General features: G+C 37.3%; 1 protein-coding gene across 3 annotated transcripts in view; it reads right to left on the bottom strand.

The window, feature by feature from the left end:
- The window catches only part of RASSF9 (Ras association domain family member 9), a 28,146-nt gene extending 13,771 nt beyond the window's left edge, over positions 1–14,375 (bottom strand). The window contains exon 1 of one of the 3 annotated variants that reach the window (XM_072342837.1): positions 14,003–14,375. In XM_072342837.1, the coding sequence (XP_072198938.1) occupies positions 14,003–14,049 (47 nt within the window). In that variant the 5' untranslated portion in view covers positions 14,050–14,375. Of the gene's footprint in view, positions 1–13,637; positions 13,830–14,002 lie in introns of those variants that run through there. The other 2 variants (XM_072342856.1, XM_072342845.1) reach the window with 2 other exon arrangements.
- Positions 14,376–20,742: the final 6,367 nt, after the last annotated feature.

The following is a 20,742-nucleotide window of genomic DNA, read 5'->3' on the forward strand; positions in this document are numbered from 1 at the left end:
AGCCAAGACTGGTGATAAGCTCCATGGTCTTCAAACTGATATAGGGCCTGGCATTCTCATGCTTCATGGGGAAGGTTGTCTTCTTTTCAGGCCTGAACCTCTAAGCTTGAGCCTTCGGTTTAGTCAGAGTTGTGATACAGTGGTCAGAACTGATAGCTTGTTCGGGTTCCAGGAACACCAGAAATTTCCTATCCCAGATCCAGTAGTTTCCTACCCCAAAAGACAGTGCACATCCTTTTACTCACGAGAGCTGCATCTTGAACTTTTTCTTTAATGGGGAATTCATATGTCGCCACTCCATGGACTTCTGTTTTGATTCTGGCTCATAGTGGTGGCACCACGTCTCGTCACTGGTAATAATGCAATTCAGGAAACTGTCACCTTCAGCCTTGTATTGGTTCAATAGGTCCTCACAAGTCAGCACATGATGTTCTTTTTGTTGTTGTGTGTGCATTCACGTAACTCACCTGGTGCAAACTTTGTCATATTCCAATCCTTCCACCATCATTTATGATGCATTTAAGCTGATATTCAGCTGTGTACACTGTTCCCTGGTCATACTCCATCAATTCACATGGATGAGATGATCAAGATACTCTTTGTTTTGTGGAGTGACAGCTGTGCATGGCCATCCGAAATGTGGCTTGTCTTTCATGTCACTGTCATCACTGATAAAATGCATCACCCAATGCCTCGTTGTGCTCACATCCACTATTTGGTCTCAAGAAACATCTAGCAATAGTCAGTGAATGTCAGTGAGTGCAGTTTTTTTTCTGCATGGAGGAATTCAATTACACACCTTTGCTTCATATACACCTTCATGTCAGATGCCATTTTGTCAGACTGCCCCTCTGCTACCATCTGTTGCTCAGCAACAAAATGTAATGGAATTTTGGTGGAAAAGTTCAACCTCTGCTGTCATACCACCAACATTTGCCTCTGGCATTGTGGACAACATAATAAAATAGGAGGAATTACTTTTCGAGCAGCCATCATGTATATTTTGATCTATCTATCTATCTATCTATCTATCTATCTATCTATCTATCTATCTATCTATCATATATATACACGTATATTTACAGTTTGTCAGGAGTAAGAATGGCGTTCAATTTTCTTTTGTATTAATTGCAATACATTTTACAGTCTCTAAACCATTTTGAAATTATACTGTATGATTTTCTCCATTTGGCTTGATTTCGTTAAAGTATACTGAAATTCTGCCTCAAAAGGGATTCGATCAGTAACTCATTTATAATCAGTTTGCTTGTGTTTTGTTTTTTTTTTCAAATTTACTTCTTGAATTTTTTGAAAGTTAATTTGATTACAGATGTGTTCCATTACTTACAGTATTTGAATGGATAAAAGGTAAAAAGATGAGCTGACAAAATGGGCTCTTGATATTAAAAGAGCTAAATTCAGAACTAGATACATGATTATAATAAAAAGAAGAATGGACTTGGATATTTGAAAAGAAATCTGCAGCATTTTAGTTCCCTTTAACAATCTGGGAGATTTTGCAGCTTATACTTTCAAGTAATTTTCTAAAATTACCTATCAATGAATGCTTTAATATGTAGTCAGCCAGGGACAGGCTGATAGGGTATCTGAAAAGGCTCTTCATCCTCTCTAAAGAAGCTACTGAACAAATAAATTGTTAACCTTAGTAGCTGCCCTAATGATGGATATGCAAAAGATGGCAAAGAGGCTTGCAAAACTAGTTCTAGACAGTTGAGCAAGAGATGGGAAAGGCAAAGAGGGAGGAACTGCTGTCTGGAAGCAAGGTCAATGCTAATCATAAAGATCAAGAGGAAATTGCCTGCTCTAATGTAAAGAATAAAGTGTAGGTAAAGAATACCAAAGAGTGGTGCCTGATAGCACACAAACCATTTTAGCTGTGAGAAGATGAAGGAAGTTGACTCTAGTGGAAGAATGTCCAATGATTCAGATAAAAAAAAAAAGCTATGTGAATCCTAAAATATTTGACTGGTCATAATTTAAGCCTGAAGTTTCTCCCAGAACCTCAGAAAACTGAAATGATGAGTACAAGAAAAACTCTTTTTTTTTCCTAAACTGTTTTAAAAACTTTTGTCATAAGTTCAATTTTTCCTTTCCTTAGTTAAATTTCAGAATAACTCGTTTATGAATCCTTACATAAATATTCTCTGGTATCCAGATGGGTCCACTTCACTCTAAATCTAATGACTTAATATGAATTAGGTCATAAAGATAAGGGCCTTGTTAAACTGTCTGAGATAACCCACCTGAAAGTAACTGAACACTTTAATAAAAAAAAAACATTCAAAAAGTTCATACAGCTGAAGAAATGTCACATACAGAAGTGTCTGTGGCCAAAGACTAAGGCAGATCCAAAACATTATAGGGCTAGTTTTGCAAGATATTTCTGTGGCAAAATAGTAATTATTCCAAGAAGTATATGACATCAAAAAGACACCACAAAGTATATGTTGTCTTCAACTCATGGAAAGTCAAACTGAGTCAACATTCAAATTAATCTGATGCTGCTTTATTTCACGTATCCAAACATCTTTGTAGCTTCAGATTTTTTCAACATATGAGCAGTGACTTTATAGCTTAAAGAGGACAACAGTTTTAATTCTGACTGTACATGGCAGAAGCTGAATGGATACAACAGTGATTGCTAACTGAAGGCATACTTCCTTATGTCATGAAAACAACTCCGTGATGTTTGGAGAAATAAATGTCCATGAATGGAATTCTGACATGGCATGTTCACATTCTATTTGCCACTTCTGACCAGTATGTGAAAGGTGCTTACAGTGAGAGTGGGACAAGTCTCTTCTCACTGGTGACAAGTGATGAGGGGAAATGGCCTCAAGTTGTGCCAAGGTAAGTTTAGGTTGGACGTTAGGAAACACTTCTTTACAGAAAGGGTAGTTAAGTACTGGAATAGACTCCCCAAGGAGGTGGTTGAGTCGCCATCCCTGGATGTGTTTAAAAGCTGTTTGGATGTGGTGCTCAAGGATATGATTTAGCAGAGGGTTGTTAGAGTTAGGGTACTATGGTTAGGTTAGGCTGTGGTTGGACTTGATAATCTTCAAGGTCTTTTCCAACCTGGGTAATTCTATGATTCTATGAAAAGACCTCTTGTAGGCACCATATTTTGTAATATGTTGATACACATTTAAGCAATCTGCAGAAATGTCTTTCTGTAGATATTATTTATAACTACGTGATGGGATAGACAATATATTTTATAGATCATTAGCTACAGTTGATACAAGTCAATTCAGTAATAAGTTGTATGACAGCATATATATATATATATTGCTACAGATATTAATTACATGATCACATACAGCACAAACTATAATTTATGCACTTATATAATAAATATGGGCCTGCCATGCACTAACACTTTCATGAGAAGAAAAATGCTCCATATATACTCAAACTTTTGGAAACACTGTTCAAGTTTTCCATGCTACTTAGTTCAACCACGACTAATTCAATTCAGCATACCCACAGCGAGGTGCCTTCTCTCCGTTATGTTAGCTCCTGTCTCTCTGAATGCATACAACTGACAATACTCCAGTTTTGCCAATCACAGAAAGCACTGAGGCTTTGCAGACACTTTCACATGCTTTCCCTGCTGCTGAAATTCATAATTTCCTCTTGGGCACCTAGACTTCCATAAAAGTGCCATTGAAAATTTTAACTTTTAACAGTATTTGTTGACACTGCAAGATCAGGAAAAACTGACATAAAATAGGCAGAAGCATGAAGAAAAGGGCAGGACTGAAATAGTTACTGTTAGTACTATTAGATGTTCACTGCATAACACATTATAGTATTAGTTAGAATGATCATCAAGAGCTTGATCGCTTTCTCCCTTCAACACAAATCTTTGTCTTTGAGTTACTGTAAGTAATTTGCACAAACTGAGACAAAATGGAACAGGGTCGAAAGGAAATACTGAGAAAATTTCAGTTTAGAAAAGTTGATACAATTTCCCTCACAAATACATACCTGCTAGTACAGGTATTTCACAGATCTGTTCTGATCATTGGGGAGCCTGGCTGCACCTTGTGTGCTCTGGACAGTATTGCTGGATATGAATTCATAGCTCAAAGAGATGAAAGGCTGTTTTTATTTTAATTGTGGAAGAGTCTGAGGGAGTTACATAACTAGAGAGTTTTCCAGACTGGTGTGAGACATGATGATAGTACAGGTGGCTGGAAAATGCTGCCAGTCAAAATGTTACTACTGTGGGTTTTAATAATAATAATTTAATGGACATCAGAAGATTAAATACTAGTCTTAGGTAACTACAATGAGATCTGTGTATCAAAGCATCTGTCATAAATCTAACCTTTATTACTTACTATTGTTCAGTATCTGTCTATTCTATGTCTTCTGTCCTATGTATGGTACTACCATTTGCAAAAGATGGCTTAAACTTAATTTTTTTACTATGCCTTCTGTCACTAGATATTCACCTGCTTCATAAACTGAATTATTAATTCAGCATTAATAATTTAAGCATTAATTAATTTAATTTCTCATTCTCTCCTAGGAAGAGAAGGGTCCAAAACTCAGAGTTAAGCCAAACTGTACATTCATTTTAGCTCCTATTCCAATTAACTGATCCGATATCTATAGAGATGTCTAAAGCAGGATATCCCTAAGCTTCTCCTGCTCAGTTCTTGTTCAAAACGTATTATAGTGTATGGAATTATAAAATAAGGAACGTGCAGTGAGTAACCACTTTTAAGCTGTGGTTAATGTGACTTGCCCAGAATCATGTAGGAATTTTGTGGCAGGAGTAAGGAATGGTTCACCCTTAATAATACATTACACATCTGTAATTCACCTCTCTATTCACTATTCCCTTTTTAATTACTAAAATGAATGCTAAAAAAGACGATTAAATATATATATACTATGAGGTCTGTGCATGCTCCATGAAGACCTTCCCTTTGAAAGTGATGGGGGTGGAGCTCAGCTCACTTTAGCTATGTAAAGTAGATATGTAGTCAAAGACAATTTTCTGACCTTCCTCTGTAATCAGTGACATAAGATAGGCACCTCCAAAGGGGTGATTAATCCTATACTAAAATAGATGTCTGAATGAATTGCCCTCTGGAAATCTATACATCTAAAATATACATTAACTACAAAGAGTACTGAGATTAATAGATGCATAAATGTTTAATGACTAAAGCTGACTAAATTGAAGTTCACCTTTTTGCTTTACTGTGCACTTGAATCTAATGGACAATCTGAGTGTCCAATGCACCATCCACATGCATGCAGTGACAAACTTGTACTTCCAAAAATAACTTAGATCTTTGTCTGATACCTGCAATGGCCTTCATGAGTAAACAAATGTGTTTGGTTATCTACCAAGACCTTGAAGTACTAGAACTCTAGGAAAGTGCAGGAAAGTCGATAGCAATTTTTTGCGATTTTTTATTGGGAGACTAGATATGTTAAAACAGAATACTGATAGCAAAGTGGATCTGAGAGATACAGACAATAATCAAGCTGAACAAGTACACTTAGTGCCTTAGCAATGAGTGCAGAAGAAGTCCGTCAACAGGTAATGTCCAAATGAAACAACATTTTAGCAAACCAATTTGCTGATTATAAAGCCAACAGAAACAAGAGCTGCTGAAAATTTCACTGAGATTATACTAACGGACTAACCCATTCCAGAGAGATACAGGACGTTTTTCATTTATTATTATTATTATTATTATTATTATTATTATTATTATTATTATTATTATTATTATTATTATTATTTTAATTCCTGAATTCTGAACTGATCCATATTCTCTCAGGAACAGCTTCTTTTTCAATGTGCTAAACTCCTGCCTATCCATTGGATGGACTGTGCTATGATTCTGTATTTATAAATATCACTAAGACACACTTTGATCAGTAATCAGAATCTGAATTTGATACCTTTGTCTTATTTGATACCTTTGATACATTTGATCTTATTTGATACCTTATTTTGATACCTTTGTCTTATTTGACAAATAAGACACAAAATATGTTATCAAAGCAGTGCCTTGACTTTCTCTCTCAAGTTCTTTGTTGTATAAGGTGTTTTAACAATGGAAACTACCTTCAATAAGATTCAGTATTATTTTGAATTTGGAGAAGGTTGGGGAAAACACTGTCTTTAAACACAGAGTAAATTACAGGGTCAAGACACAAAGATAGATTGCCTTAAAAATTAGTAGCCTTCACTCAACCACATTATTCCACTGATGTCATGCATCCTTACAAGTTAAATTAAGGTAAACATATCTGAACAAAATTTATGCAGTATATTATTATTACACTTTTATAAGCCTGATTTAGCCCCTGAATGTTATGCTTTTCCGTATTTAATTTAAGTCTTATTACTTTTGTATTATTAGAACAAGAGCAAAATAAATATCTTGTGCTTGTCTGGAGAGATGATTTTTTTTCCATTATGATAGGAAATTCATAACTCAGAATTCTTTACATTAGTAAAGTGGAGAATAAAGAAAGCAGATTAATCAAATTGACACATTCTACCTTCAAAAAAGAGAGCTGGTATTTATGTATTTCTTTTGTACCAAATACCTCTGTATAAATAAATATATCTTCCTCCTATCACTTCTAGGCAGCTAACAAAAGTAAAATAAACAAGTGAAGAAACAACAACAAAAAAAAAACTAGGAAAATGAGATTTACATCACCCCTAAGTTTACAACATGAATTGATAGACTGGATTCTTACTTCTAACACTAATGCATAAAAACTACATGGTTCAAGCTGACAGATGTAAACATGCTCAGGAAGAAAAATGAGTGAAAAAGTTAGTGAAATAGAAACCCATCTTTAAATAATAGGCATTTGAGAGATCTGCCAAACTTGCTGGAAAAATTTCTTCCAGTTACAGTGTCTTTTCTTCTTCTCTTTATGATATTAAGCTTTATGTTTCATAGTTTTAAAAGTGTGATTATAGGACAACTTTGTCATCATTACCAGTACAGACCTTTCATTCTGAGTTTTGGTTTCAGAGGTTACTTTTCTTTCCTTTTCTTCACCTAAGACATATTAAACATTATGAAAAATTTTAGACCCTTGAAAATTCCTAAGCGAGTCATGTGAAACGAAATCTAAAAAATCCACTATGCTTTCTTATTTCTTTATGTGGAAGCCAGGTCTAGTGGACTGTACAAGGATTAGAAACAAGGAACTCCCGGATTTTATTCATACCTCTCCCACTGCCTTGCTTTAATACCCTGTGCTTCTACAGAATTTTTCACTGTCTAGTCATGTCCTACTTATTCTCCTGAGGCATGCAAGTTTTACTGCCTAAATTACTGCTGAGGAAAACAAATTATGCTTATCAGCTGTCTGAGGTCATAAACAAGCTGGTATCATTATAGCTATTACAACACGTGCTCCTTAAGTGCATTTCTGGATAGGCCAAGACAGGGAAAGGTGACCAGTGAGTAATTTTGGTGATTCCTTGAGGTGAGATCCAGAAAAGCACTCAGTACTTTCAAAAACAAATTGTATTTTTAGTATGAGTCTCCAGAATCTTCAACTTTCTCAATTAATAACAAGTTTTTGGCTTTTATATCTATGTGTAACATACATGCATGAGAAATCATGTGCAAAAATTTCTCATTTCTTACTGAAAGAATTTGGGAGTTTCATGGAAAATGTGTGGTTTTGGGAGGTAAAAAGCCATCACCATCATTTGTATGCCAACTATCCTGCACTCACTTCTAAGTAATTTTTTTTAATGAGAGATACAGGCATGAAATAGATGATTGAAAGTACATCAGACACAAACTGATCTGACAGAAATTTTCAGAGAACTCTGCTTAATAATTATCTATAAGATGCCATCCTACCCACACAAAAATTACAATGAACTGCAGTTGTTTATTATTTAAATTCTGAGGTGGATGATTCTGATATTTGTTTAACAAATAAACTTAGCCAACTATTTTTCCTTTTAATTTCATTTTGTTGACCATTCTCTCCTGTTCATCATCCTGAACCCATTTTACTCTGTTGTGTTCTGTGGGAGACTTGTGGAATTGCTAACATGATAACACTGGGGATGAAGACAGAAAGTCAGTCTGTAGAGTAACGTAACATGTGAGAAAAAAAGTAGAAATGACAATAACTCAGCTGTCTATGCACACAAATGGGTACCAATATGTCCAATGTTCATTCTAGTGTTTCAATTGATGTGTGGTCTTAAGTAAAATCAGTATCTTGCACCATATTTTTGTTCCTATTATTTTTATATTTTTTATATTAAGTACAGAAGTTGGTGGAACTAATTCATTTTTGTACATCATTTGTTCTATTAAAATTTATAAACAATAATGTTCTACTGTGCGACTATCACTGACTTTTAATTGTTATAAGAATTTTAGAAAGTAATTTCCCATCTCTAGAAACATACTTCTCTACTGAAATCATCACATTTAGCAAATTCGTCTTTTTCTTGCATGGAAAATATTCATTTTTTTAATTACTAAAACATGAAATTACCACAGCCTAGAAAAATTTTCCTCTATATTACTAAAAACATGTTTCTTTGTCTGAATCTTGCCTACTCAGACCATACATTGTATGTGTGTGCTTTCTCAGACTGTACATAGCATTAGTGTTTCAAATTAGTTTCAACTTAACCTAAGTAAAGCTCTTTCTTTAGATGGTGTAGTATTACACATTTCTATTAGTCATTTTATTTACTGCACTGGTATGAAATTGCTGTCTGCCCTCCTGGAATAGTAGATAATTAACTCTTTAGAAATAAGGATAGTATTTTGCTAGACAAAAAGCTTTTCCTGAAAGTGAACAAATATGTACAAAGATTACTAGAAAATGTATGCAACCATTTTGACCCCTGAGAGAAAGCTGACAAGCCTGAGTAGAAAATTGATTATAATATATGAACTCCAGCTAAAAAAATAACTTGTTTGATGGCTCAATAATACATTTATATCTCAAGCAAAAGTAAAAACAAGGAGCTTATGTTCCACCATTACCAAACAAGCACCATCTTTTCAAGTTTAAAATTTAAAACAGATAACACAATTGATTCTAAATAAGCCTTTATACACTGATCCTCCTGTTCCCCTTTCCCTTCCCCCTCACTCAAACATACATACCAAATGTCCAGTAGTTTTGGATCAAAAAGCACATTTATAGCTTCTCATGGACTTTCCTGCAGACATGCTTATCCAAGAAGTGAAGTATTTGACATCTCACATGGTACCATAAGACAAAGTATAGGTCACAAACAGTTCATTCAGATAAGTAGCTGATCTCCAATATCATGCTCAGTCCAAACCTAAATGCTGAGCAAATTCAGTTTTTCTTCAAGTCTTAAAATGTGTAGCAGTGTACTGAAGTGTAAAGCTGTAGAGAGGTACAGAGTAATACCCTGCTAACCAGATATGATGCAAAATTACTGGAGGGAGGGAAGAAGGGAGGGAACATGGTAATGGTAGGTCAGCATTACATAGATGAAGTCTCTAATCTAATTCATTGTCTTACACTGTAATAGAAATCCTCAAAGAACAATTGAATATTACACTCACTGGAGAAGGGCCTCTGACTTCGGGACAGGGAGAACTCTATCTATATCTATATGGATGTATGGATACATACAGTCATTCTTTCTACATCTGAATCACAGATTAGACAGTTAAAAAGAGGAAAACAAAAAGAGTAAACAAAGTAAATGACTGCCTCCTAAACAGAAACACTATGCCTACTGCTGTGGAAATAAGAACTTGATGGTAAAAAGTGAAAAAAATATCAGGAAGGAAACACTAAAGCAATAAATACATTTAAATAATAACAGTTTTATAATACAACTGTTTCATCATCAAACAGTACTGTGGGTTCAAATGTGTAGTATGTCAACAGAGCATACTAATAGTTGTGGTAAACTCAGGACCAGCAGGAATTACACTGGCGAAAGTGTTTCTCAAGCCATTTGTGCCTAACAGAAGAGTCCTGCAACATCAAAGATAACTATGCAAAGAAGAGAGATTCTCTGTATTCTCTCCCTTTTTGATATCTATTACTCTGGTCAACAGCTTGCATGGAGTAGTGCTTTAGCAAGTTTGAATAAGGTCCGTGTGAAAAACTCAATGAAGTAGCCATAATGGAAGAGAAAAAGCAGTAGGGTCAGTTATTGGTATAAGATCACTGGGTAGTAAGACAGTGATAGATCCAGATATCCTTGAGAAGATGGGTAAATCTGAAATATCTATATGACTGGTGAACATAAACACCCACTCCAAAGAGTGACCAAATCTCGCACCTGAGGGTAAAGAAGTCCTAATGTTACAAGAAAATCAGTGGGCCACAGATTCATCTTCTACTTAGCAACCAGGAAACTGTATACGATGTGAAACACTGGTACATAAACACAATACACTTTGTATTCATTATTCTCATATGGATAGAGGGCTGTTTTGTCTCTGTGCAGTGTAATGTGTTAGTTCAATACCAGACCTTATTTGCAAAGAACTAACACTTTATGTACCTCAGTCTTTGCCTAAGCATTTCATTGCATCACGCACTTCCAAAGAATAGTGTCTTTAAGATATCTGCATTAAAAATTATCTTCTTGTGTTTATTCATGTTGCTGAAGTCTAGTCCTTCAGGAAACTGCCCTTTTTTCTTTATTGTCTTAGAGGATACAGCCTGTCCCTACTCAACAGAGTTGGAATTTGTAGGTGGGTGGAGCATGGCCTTGTTACCTTTTGGGTGTATTGTTCTCCAGGGGACAATGTCAACAAGTACATACATGCTCCAGGGACTATAATTATTCTTGATGTCATCAGAGACTGAAGAACAGTATAAATAGAAAAGCAAGTCTTGGAAAAGATATCAAGATATCACCCTCTGGCCAAGAAAAGTATGCTGGGGCTACATTCCTAGTGGCTGCTCCTCTGAAATCAAATCAAATGAGGGCTGAATAGTTACCAAGGCCTTATGTTGACTCTTTACTGAGTTAGATTTCAGCCCAAGAGAGTAACGCCCACAGATCTTCCAAGTGCTAGAAGCAGTTCAGTACAGGTTTTATCTTCCTGAAATTTAATGTCAATTTCTTTCTTTAAAGGCTTATGGCACCTCAGTCAACATCCCCCTGCTTCTTGATGAAATACCTCATACACACAGGCAAAATTAGAGTAAACCCTTTTTTAAACTCTTTGAATTCGAGGCTGACATTTTATGACCTGAATGTGAAGAGTCTACTACAAAACAGAGCTCTGAACCTGCACTGGAACCTCTAGGCAATGCTGCAAGACAAGCACTAATTACAGAGGTGTCATCTCGTTATCTGAGCAAATGACTGTAACTCCTTCATTTTCCTTCTGGCTCTTGTTCCAACTACCTTTGCTGCCTTCACTAAACCATTTAACTTAGCTTTATCTCCTCCTACTGCCAACAGAATTTACTTCTCATTTGTTTATCTTCAGGTGTTATATTTGCATATAGTTAAGGTTCTTTACATACTTTTAAAGAAAATAGAGTGGAAAGAGGGGGGAGAGGAGAGAGTTTGCTATTCCTGCACTCCCCCTTTACTCAGAAGCTTTTCTCTGACAACAGCTTTTTTGAAGACATTGACAAGCTCCAGACCTATTAATCAAAGCAGTACATTAAATATGCACACATATGTCCGTCTCTTTTCAATCCCTCTTTACAGGTAGGCAAACTAAGGCAAGGTAATGAGCCACAAATTCTGAGTCCCAGCTACCGTTTTCTATTTTAAGATCATCTGACTTCTTCACAGTTCCACATGAGTTGGCAAAGAGGCTATCATAATGGAAAGAGAATTATTTCGGTTCTTCAGTTATACCATGAGATCCATTTACTAGTCGGATAAGTAAAGTTCAATTCTCAAAAGTCAGTATCAGAAGTTAGTATTAAATACATCAGAATTTAAGTATTTGAAAAGACAATAGCAAGTTTTCAGAATTATGTATTTTACTTTTTAATTTATTTATTTATTTCCCTATTAACTCCCCACAACTGCCTTTTCTGTAGTCATGAGATTTTCAAGGTTTCAAGGCTTCAGCCCCTTCTTACTGCCACAACAACTGTTGCACATGAAGGCATCTTCCCCATTTTTATTTATTTATTTATTCATTGTAGAGGGGCAGCAGGGGGATGGGAAATGAGAAGAAAATGCTAGATGTAATGTTCACTATAATGTTTCCTTTGGTGTTTGAATTTTTATTGGCTCTTAAAAAAAAAAAAAAAAAAAAAAAAAAAAAAAGGATTATGAGTTTCTTTTCCTGAGGAATAGAATATCACATCAGCAAACACAGTGAGACTGATGCAATTAGTCTAAAGATATTTTACAAGTCCAAAACAGAAACAGATTCACTGCTGAACAGTGGGAAACTGTGCTTTGTGATTTAACATAGTTATTCAGGTAATTGATGTCAGTAGCAAAACTTATACTTAAACGGCAATAAATTCACAGCTTTATGTAAAAGCAATTTCATGTAAAAGTTCAAGTACACCTTTCTGAATTAACTGAACTTTGAATAGTCATATAAAAAGTACTTCAGAATATTTCCGTTTCTGGAACTCCTAGCAAAATATACATGATAACAAGTACCACGTGGTATCAGTAACTCTAAAACAGTATCTTACTTTTTAAAACTCAGCTGTTACAGTCTGTCTGATTTATACACCATACAATACATGAGTATTTTCACACAGTCCCACTATAAGAATAACTTTCAGTTTATCAAATGGGAATCTAAAAGCCAAAACCTGACCTTGGAATAAAAAACAATACATTTTGATCCACTTTTAAGGGCCTGATCATATTTTCCCCTTTGAACCCCTAAACAAGAGCCAAATTTTAGTGGAGAGCACCATTCAAACCAGGAAGAGATTACAATTGATTTCCGAGTTTCTCACTGAGCCAAAATTTCACTGCTGTTCAACCTCAGCTAGGACAGGTTTAGCTTCTCTAGATTCCACGGGGTCCAATGTAACATGTTCACTCCAAGAAAAGTTAGTCTTACAAACTTTAGTGGCATCCTCACACTTAAAATGATTACCTAACTCCACAAGGAGCTATTTCTTTTTTTCTTCCTATAGTTTGTGCATGTGGTATGTGGAAGCACGCACAGAGTGAGGAGCAAAGTCCCTTACAAAAAACAAACGAACAAAAAAAAACCTAAAAAAAAAAAAAAAACAAACAAAAAACTCCGCAGAAGCCAACCCAGGTACCACAGCTGTCACCTGGCACAACTTTTCTAGGGAAAAAAAAAAAAAAAAGAAAAGAAAGAAAGAAGGAAAAGTATTCAAGTTTGGCTCAGTTTAAAGGTTAGCTAAAAATCTTCCCCCTTGCCAACGCTGGAAGATTGGGCCTTTCCCTGCCTTCCAGACTTAGAGCTAGAACGTGAGACGGGGCTGATCCTCAGCGGCTCTCCCCCCAGCGAGGGGGAAGGCGGCACGGAGGGCCCGGTGCGGTGTGGCTCGGCTCTCCCTTGAGAAACTCAAGGAATTTTTTTCCCAGAACAGGAGAAAGACCCCCCGCCGCCCTCAGGACCCTCACGGAAGGCCGCCAGTTTTGCGTCTCATGCCCGGTCCAGCCTCACCTTGTTAACACGGGGAACTTCAAATGTCCCTGGCGTGGGTTCAAAGTCAGAAAAACTTACGTTCCCTTTGCTGAAAATGCTTTCCGGGACTCAAACGTGCCAGATCCGAGAGAAGAGAGACCGATGGGGGAGTGGAACCGAGTGCCCCTTCCCCTGCACTCGCCGTCCCACTGCCTCCGGCCGGGCTCGCGGCCGCAGGTGAGCCCCGAAGTTACAGCAGCTCCCGGCGCTGCGAGGGACCGGAGCAACACATCCGTCCCACAGAACGAAAAAAAAAAAAAAAAAGAAGAAAGAAAAAAAAAAAAGAGCTCCATCCCTTATCCCGTCCCGGCCCCCCTTTTCCGCCGAGCACGCAAGCATTTTACCTGTTTTTATGCCGAGTTTTTAATAAATTCCTTCCAAAGGGAGCCATGATCCCAGCGGCAGAAGCATAACATCAGCGATCCCCAAACAATTCGAGGGTGTTCCCTTCTCCCCTATATTTTTCCCTGAGCGCCTTCCAGCTTGTTAATAGTCACCGAGCGTAGCGATGAGCTGGAAGTTGTGCAATTTACTGCTAACTTTGAACTCCAGCTTGTTGCTGCTGCTGCTGCTGCACCTTTGGAGTCCTGCCCAGCTGCAGTCTTGAAGGAGGCGTTTAGGAGCAGGAAAAAGAAAGAAGGGGAGGGAGACAGGGGGACGGGACACAGGGGAACACGCACTTGCTGTTGTGATGTGAAGTTATGCACAGAGCTCTCTAAACTTTCAAGCCTCGTCGCCCTCAGGGCACCAGCCAGCAAATGGGAGAGAAGGGGTTTTGCTCCGGTGGGGAACTCTGCAAAAACACACAACAAAAGGATTGAAAACTTTCCCCGGGAGGCTCCAGCCACTTCAGGTCAAGTTGTTCGGCTAAACACCAGCGTTAATGAAGGGCTGGCAACAGTTGCCACACCAGTTCTCAGTACATAATAACCTGCCTTTCAGATCAAGGAGCAGTACCTCTTTACAAGGTGTTGGACAAGTAATGGGAAGATGAAGGGATAAAGCTAGACCTCGGTGGCCCCTCTGCTCTCCCTAGATTTTGAAGTGAAGTATCTATATGCATGAAAGACTTTGCAGACCTTTGGGGGGCTAAAAGGGCCTCAGACAGGCTTCTAAGCATGGCCTAGCAGAGAACAAGTGAGGCAGCAGCTCGAAAGGTTCGGCTCGTACTTGCAGGTTTTTTTGGTTGGTTTTGTTTTTTGTTTTTTCGGGTTTTGCTTTTTTTTTTTTTTTTTTCTTTGGGGGGGGGGGGGGGGGGGGAGGGTTTATTATTTTGAGCTGGCTTCGACAAAAGGGGAATTAAAGCACATTACAGTTCCTGTCTGCTGGAGCCCTCTGGGACCAAGGGGTTTGTAGTAAAGTTTCAAAAGGAAAACGACTTTTTTATTTTGTTTTTTAATTATTATTATTTGGAGCAGAGCATGGGAAGGAGGAACTATTACACCACAAAAGCTGATGCCGGCAGGTGAGGGTCCTGGACCAGGAAGCCCCCAGCACAGCGCACTCTAGTCCTCTACTTTGTACAGTTATTTTAACAGGTACAGATTAGATGTAAATTTATATTTTTCTATTTGTATCATCTTTTCTTTTTTTTCTCTCTCTCTCTCTCTTTTTTTTTTTTTTTTTCTTCTTTTCAATTTTTTTTTTTCCTTCCACATATTACAGGGCCAATTCATTATGTGGCTGAAACAATGTGCAACATAATAGGTTACTGAATTATTAAATGAGTTGATGGCAGAGCGGTGGGGAAGAATGGCTTGATAGTACTTTACCAGAGTGAGGACTTATCTGAAAAAGGTTTGTTTTTTTTTTTTTTTTTTTTTCCCCCTCTCTCTTCTAAAATTCCCCTTTCTTCCCTCAGTCTAGATATTCACAGCAGACTGAAGAGAAGAAAACAAAGCAAAGGCCTATTCCATTGGTTACCTATTACTGGCAGTGTTGGAAATGCCCCACATATTTTCAGTTGAGTTCCAAGACTGAATTCTCTGAGCTGTGACTACAAAGAGAGGGACCGAAGTCTCTTAAAAGACTTGTTTGGGTAATCATCCAAATAACATAAAAATAAGGAAGCAGAAATGAAACTTTCAGATTTCTCATCTTGCTGCCAGGGCAGATTTTAAGCAGTCTGCTTTTGGCATTATGAATATAAGCCTGAACAAATTAACTCTGTAAAAGTCTTTCCTTTTGCTTTCTCAGGTTGCATGTACCATGAGGAGGGGACATTCTCAAATATAAAGGACAGGGAAATTTTTTCAGTCCCTAATAGAAGTTCAAGTCATACTTGGCATAAAAATCAAATCAGTGTAAGATTTCCTGGAGAACAATTAATATTCATATAACTATTTTTCTCAGCAGGGGTAAAATGAAATAGCTTTATCTGAAGAGTAATATTTTTTTTTTCCTCTTAATTACAAAAAGAAATGAGAACCTGGCTATATATGTAGTTGTTTATATTACTCCTGAATAGTCTTCTCACAATTTTAATTTATTGAAATATTAAAATACAATGTAAATTTTTCCTCTTCTACCAGAAGATGCAAAATACTTTAAAACTAATTTTATCTACTGTGGGAACTGGCTCCCTTTATGCAAGTCAATCATAATGCTGCATTCATGTAGCTATGAAATGAATTGCAAGGAAGACTCCAGAACTAAGAAGCAGACATTCTCCCCACAGCTGAGGGAGAAGAGGAAGTTCTTAGTCAAAATTAAGCTAACCAAAACCAGGAATAGAGTGCCTGTAAGATAAGGGAGAGAATCCTAAGAACAAGGAACATGGCTCTTTCAAAACAAAACCAAAACCCAAAACCAACCACTGCCAACAGCAAAAATAACAAAAAAAAAAAGAAAAGAAAAAAAAAAAAGAAAGAAAAAGAAAAAAAGAAAAAAAGAAAAAAAAAAAGAGCAAGACATTTAGTAAACCATAAATAAGTAAATATATACTCTTTCTCTTGGTATTCAATTGATCTATAGACACGCAGACAGAAGTCTCATAAAGAGCAAAAGGACATACTGATTTTGTACAAATACATGTACAGAAACGCAAGAAAATGCAATAGAACGGAAATGAAATTCTGTGCTTCAGCACATAAACCAAATTCTGGAGCAGAGAGTAGACAAACTTGTCAGAGGAACAGGTTAATTTTGTAGGCAGTGTTGACACAACAGTTTAGTTAGCCTGCTCTTAAATTTCCAAAGCACTTCATACTTTCCACATTTGTATATACACGTCTTTAGTTTTCTTTAAACTGCAGTTCTGATCTTCTAAGAACACTGGGCCAACATTCCAGACCAGGGCCTTTCCCAGCATGCCATAGGGACATAAAAAGGGGGAAAAAAAAAAAAAAAAAGAAAAAAGAAAAAAAAAAAGAAAGAAAGAAAGACACAGCTTCACAGCTCAAGTCTTGAACACAATCACCTCCTAATCATTCTCTGTTCCTGTGAAAAGTAAAAGGCAAATAGCTGGTAAGCTCCCATTTTTAACCCATGATCTGTTCTGCTCAGCCAAATCATATAGTATCTTCCCCTTAGGTGAAGTTAGGAATGAATGACGGCTTGTAGGTACAGGTTTTGTGTTTCTGTTGATGGTGGTGGTCGTTGGGTTTTTTTGTTGATTTTTTAAAACACTCCATAAAATATATACATAGTGGACTTAAAATCCTAAGAAAGCCTAACCTATCACTATGGTATTTCATGTAGAAAGAAAAGGAACCATAGACATTAGAGTATCACTTGCCACATAGATAAGCTTAAAGAACAATAAATCTGGATGTAAATCTTTGGTGCTTGATCAGAAAGCTTAAGGTTAATAAACTAAACAGTTTATTTTGCCATCCTCCAAAGCAGCTCACAGTAAAGATTTTACTCATTCTTTTGACAAAATACACCGCAGCATAGAGATGTGCAATCTAGATTTAAGTGTATCAGTCTACAGGTATAATTTCTGAGAATGCAAAGAGCCAAATTAACTTTTTACATGCAACAAGTACAGATGTGCTATTGCCCTCCCATTCCCATTCTTCCCTCATGCCAACCACTTGGTTCCATCACCTATTTCACATAGCCTCTGGGACATCATCCAGTCTCCTGGAAAGCTGAAGTAACTCACATGAATTTGAACCCAGAAACAACAGTTTGCTCTGTCTGCTTTGGACTGAGTGATGCAGTGAGTTGGCTTGCCTTCAGGATCAAACATAATAAGTCAGACAGTATGATTTCCAAAGCTGATGAAGGGAGGACTTGAACAAGAAGCAGGACAAAAAGAAGGAAAGAGATGGAGTGAAGGAATCAGAAAGAAAGGAAAGGCACGAGACCTCCCCCTTTGGCTATATGGCAGGACAGCTTGGCAGCTCGGAGTGGATTCACATGAAATGACTTCATCTAACCTAATGTCTTGCTTCCCTAAAAAGACCGGAAGTCTCTTTCAACTCCTACTGGGCACACACCTGACCCTTACCTTGTGTCAGATCTGGTTGTCAATAAGCTTTGGGGTTAAATCATTTCACTTTTAAATGAATGGAAAACTGATTTGACGTAGGAAAGTGAATGAACAGTTTTTTTGCTGTGCTAACTAAATTCACTTACTGAGGTGTCTGACAATTGTCAGTAATAGCATGCAAAGAGAAAAAAAGGACCAAGTTGACAAGAGATGTGGGAGGAGGACTTCCCATCTGAGCGAAGCTGAGCAGCTGGATTGGCTCTGCAACATTGTGGGACTTCATTCTGACTGCAGCACTGAGCACCTCCATGGAAGCAGCAAAAGCTTCCTTAGAAACAGAATAAATTACCCATTCCTTGTTTGAGATTAATATGCATAGTCTGCTTCTAGTACTCTGACAGCCTCATTTTACAACATCGTAAATACTTCTGTCTGCTTTAAGTGCAACCGAGTGTATGAATATGTGACATTAGACTAAATGGTCCAGTAGGTTAAGAGGGAAAACTCAGTGCTGGGATTCTAACTGTTTTAAATGCAGAAAACTGGTGGATGTATCCTCAGAGAGATCATGGATTTGTGCTTTTCAACTCACTTGAGAAAATTTGCAAGAGAGACTCAGAAGACTGACTGGTGGCTGATGATAAACTGACAGGTAAAAGCCATACTGATGATCTCAGCTCAATTGGCTAAAGAAAAAAAATAAATAAAATGAAAAACTATTCAGGATGAAATCAGGAATTAAGCTGAAAAACTCATTATGATACTGTAAACATTCATTCTGAGCCTACAATTTCAATATAGCAGGTAACCCAACTGAATAAGAATGTAGTAGTATTAGGAAAAGAGGGACAGCTAATGGCGGTGAGAGTTTTAAGAAATGAATTGATATATGATGAGAAATCCACTTTTCAATCTGAAAAATTGTGAATATCTGATTACTATGAGAGAAGTAGATAGTATGGAGAAAAATGTAAAAACAGTGATTTCTTATTGTATAAATACAAGGGCCTGCAGAAATAATTGGACAGCAAGGTTAAAATATTTTAGTCTCTCCGAAACTAATGCCACCTGTTTATTTCCACAGGAACTACAACAGACAAAGAGCACAATAACACTATCCGACAGAGAAAATTCTCAGCTACAAAACACTTTTTTTCAACAGTCACCAATATTAGCTATATATTTTTGCCAGTGATAAACAAGAGCCCACAATAATGGAGATGACCCACTGTTTCATAGCTATTATGGTGGTGGTATTGCTACAAGATTTTTGCCCATGCAGTCCATCTTTCATCAGCCCAAACAGGTTGAAGTCAGAAAGCACTAAATCTGGACTATACAGTGGGTATTTTTGGGCAGTCCAGCAAAGACTGGCAATGTGTTCCACCATGTTCAGAATAGTATGGGGTCTGGAATTATTGAATTGCCAGAAAAAGGCATTCTTCTCTGGCCTGACTGGGAGTTTGAGCATTCAGCTTAGTCCATGTTGCAGTGTAGTGGTTTAAGTTGATGGTTTGTCCAGGTTCCAGGAAATCCAGAAGGATCACCCCTTTTCTATCCCAAAAGACAGTGCACATCACTTTACTTGTTGATGGCTGCATCTTGGACTTTTTATTCAATGGGGAATTCACATGGACTCCACAGACTGCCATTTTCACTCTGGTTCATAGTAGTGACACCACATCCCACCACCACCAAGGACATGATCCAGGAAACTATCATCTTCAGACTTGTGTGGGTTCAGTAGGTTCTGCATATGATGTTCTTTCCATTCCTGTGTGAGCGTTCATGGCATCCACTTGATGCAGACTTTGTCATATTACAACATTGTTTCCAGTGCCTGATATTCAGCTGTTCGCACATTTCCCTGGTTGTAAACCACTGATCTGCATGGATGAGCTGACTGAGGCACTTTTCATATCATGGTTTGACAGCTGTTCATGGCCATTTGGAATGTGGCTTGACCTAAATGCTGCAATCACCACTGATGAAATGTACCACCTCCACATCACTGTGCTCACATCCATGGTTTGGTCTCCATCGGTGTTCAGAAAGTGTCGGTGAATGTCAATGAATATCATATTTTACCCATGAAGGAATTCAGTTACATGCCTTTGCTTCATATGCACTTCCATGTCAGAGGCCATTTTGTCAAGCTGCCTCTCTGCTGCTATCTGTCACACTGAAACAAAATGTAATGGAATATTGGTGGAAAGGTTCAACTTCTGCCATACCACCAACATCCAGCTCTGTCATTATGCCAACGTAATAAATTAGGAGGCGTTACTTTCAGAGCAGCCACTGTAAATCACAGAACTGCGCTCTGACTGCCAACTTTTTCATGGAGGACAGAAATGAGTGAATTCAAAATACATAGTTACATGCAAAACTACATAGTTACTAGAGGTCATATGAATCATCATTTTCCTAAGTCTTTGTTGCCTCTGTAAATTTGTTTCCTAAACAATTATTTTTCTTTATGTTTTCCTTTTTTTTTTTTTTTTTTTCTTTTATTTATTTATTTTATTTTATTTTTTCCACACTGTCCTGCATTCCCTAACAATCATTGGTATAGCCCTCATGCATTCCCTAACAGTGACTGGCATAGCCCTCACTACAGGAAATCTTGTAGGTTACAATTTGCAG

This window comes from Excalfactoria chinensis, chromosome 1 (genome assembly GCF_039878825.1).
Source record: "Excalfactoria chinensis isolate bCotChi1 chromosome 1, bCotChi1.hap2, whole genome shotgun sequence".
In the NCBI taxonomy this organism is placed as follows: Eukaryota; Metazoa; Chordata; class Aves; order Galliformes; family Phasianidae; genus Excalfactoria; species Excalfactoria chinensis.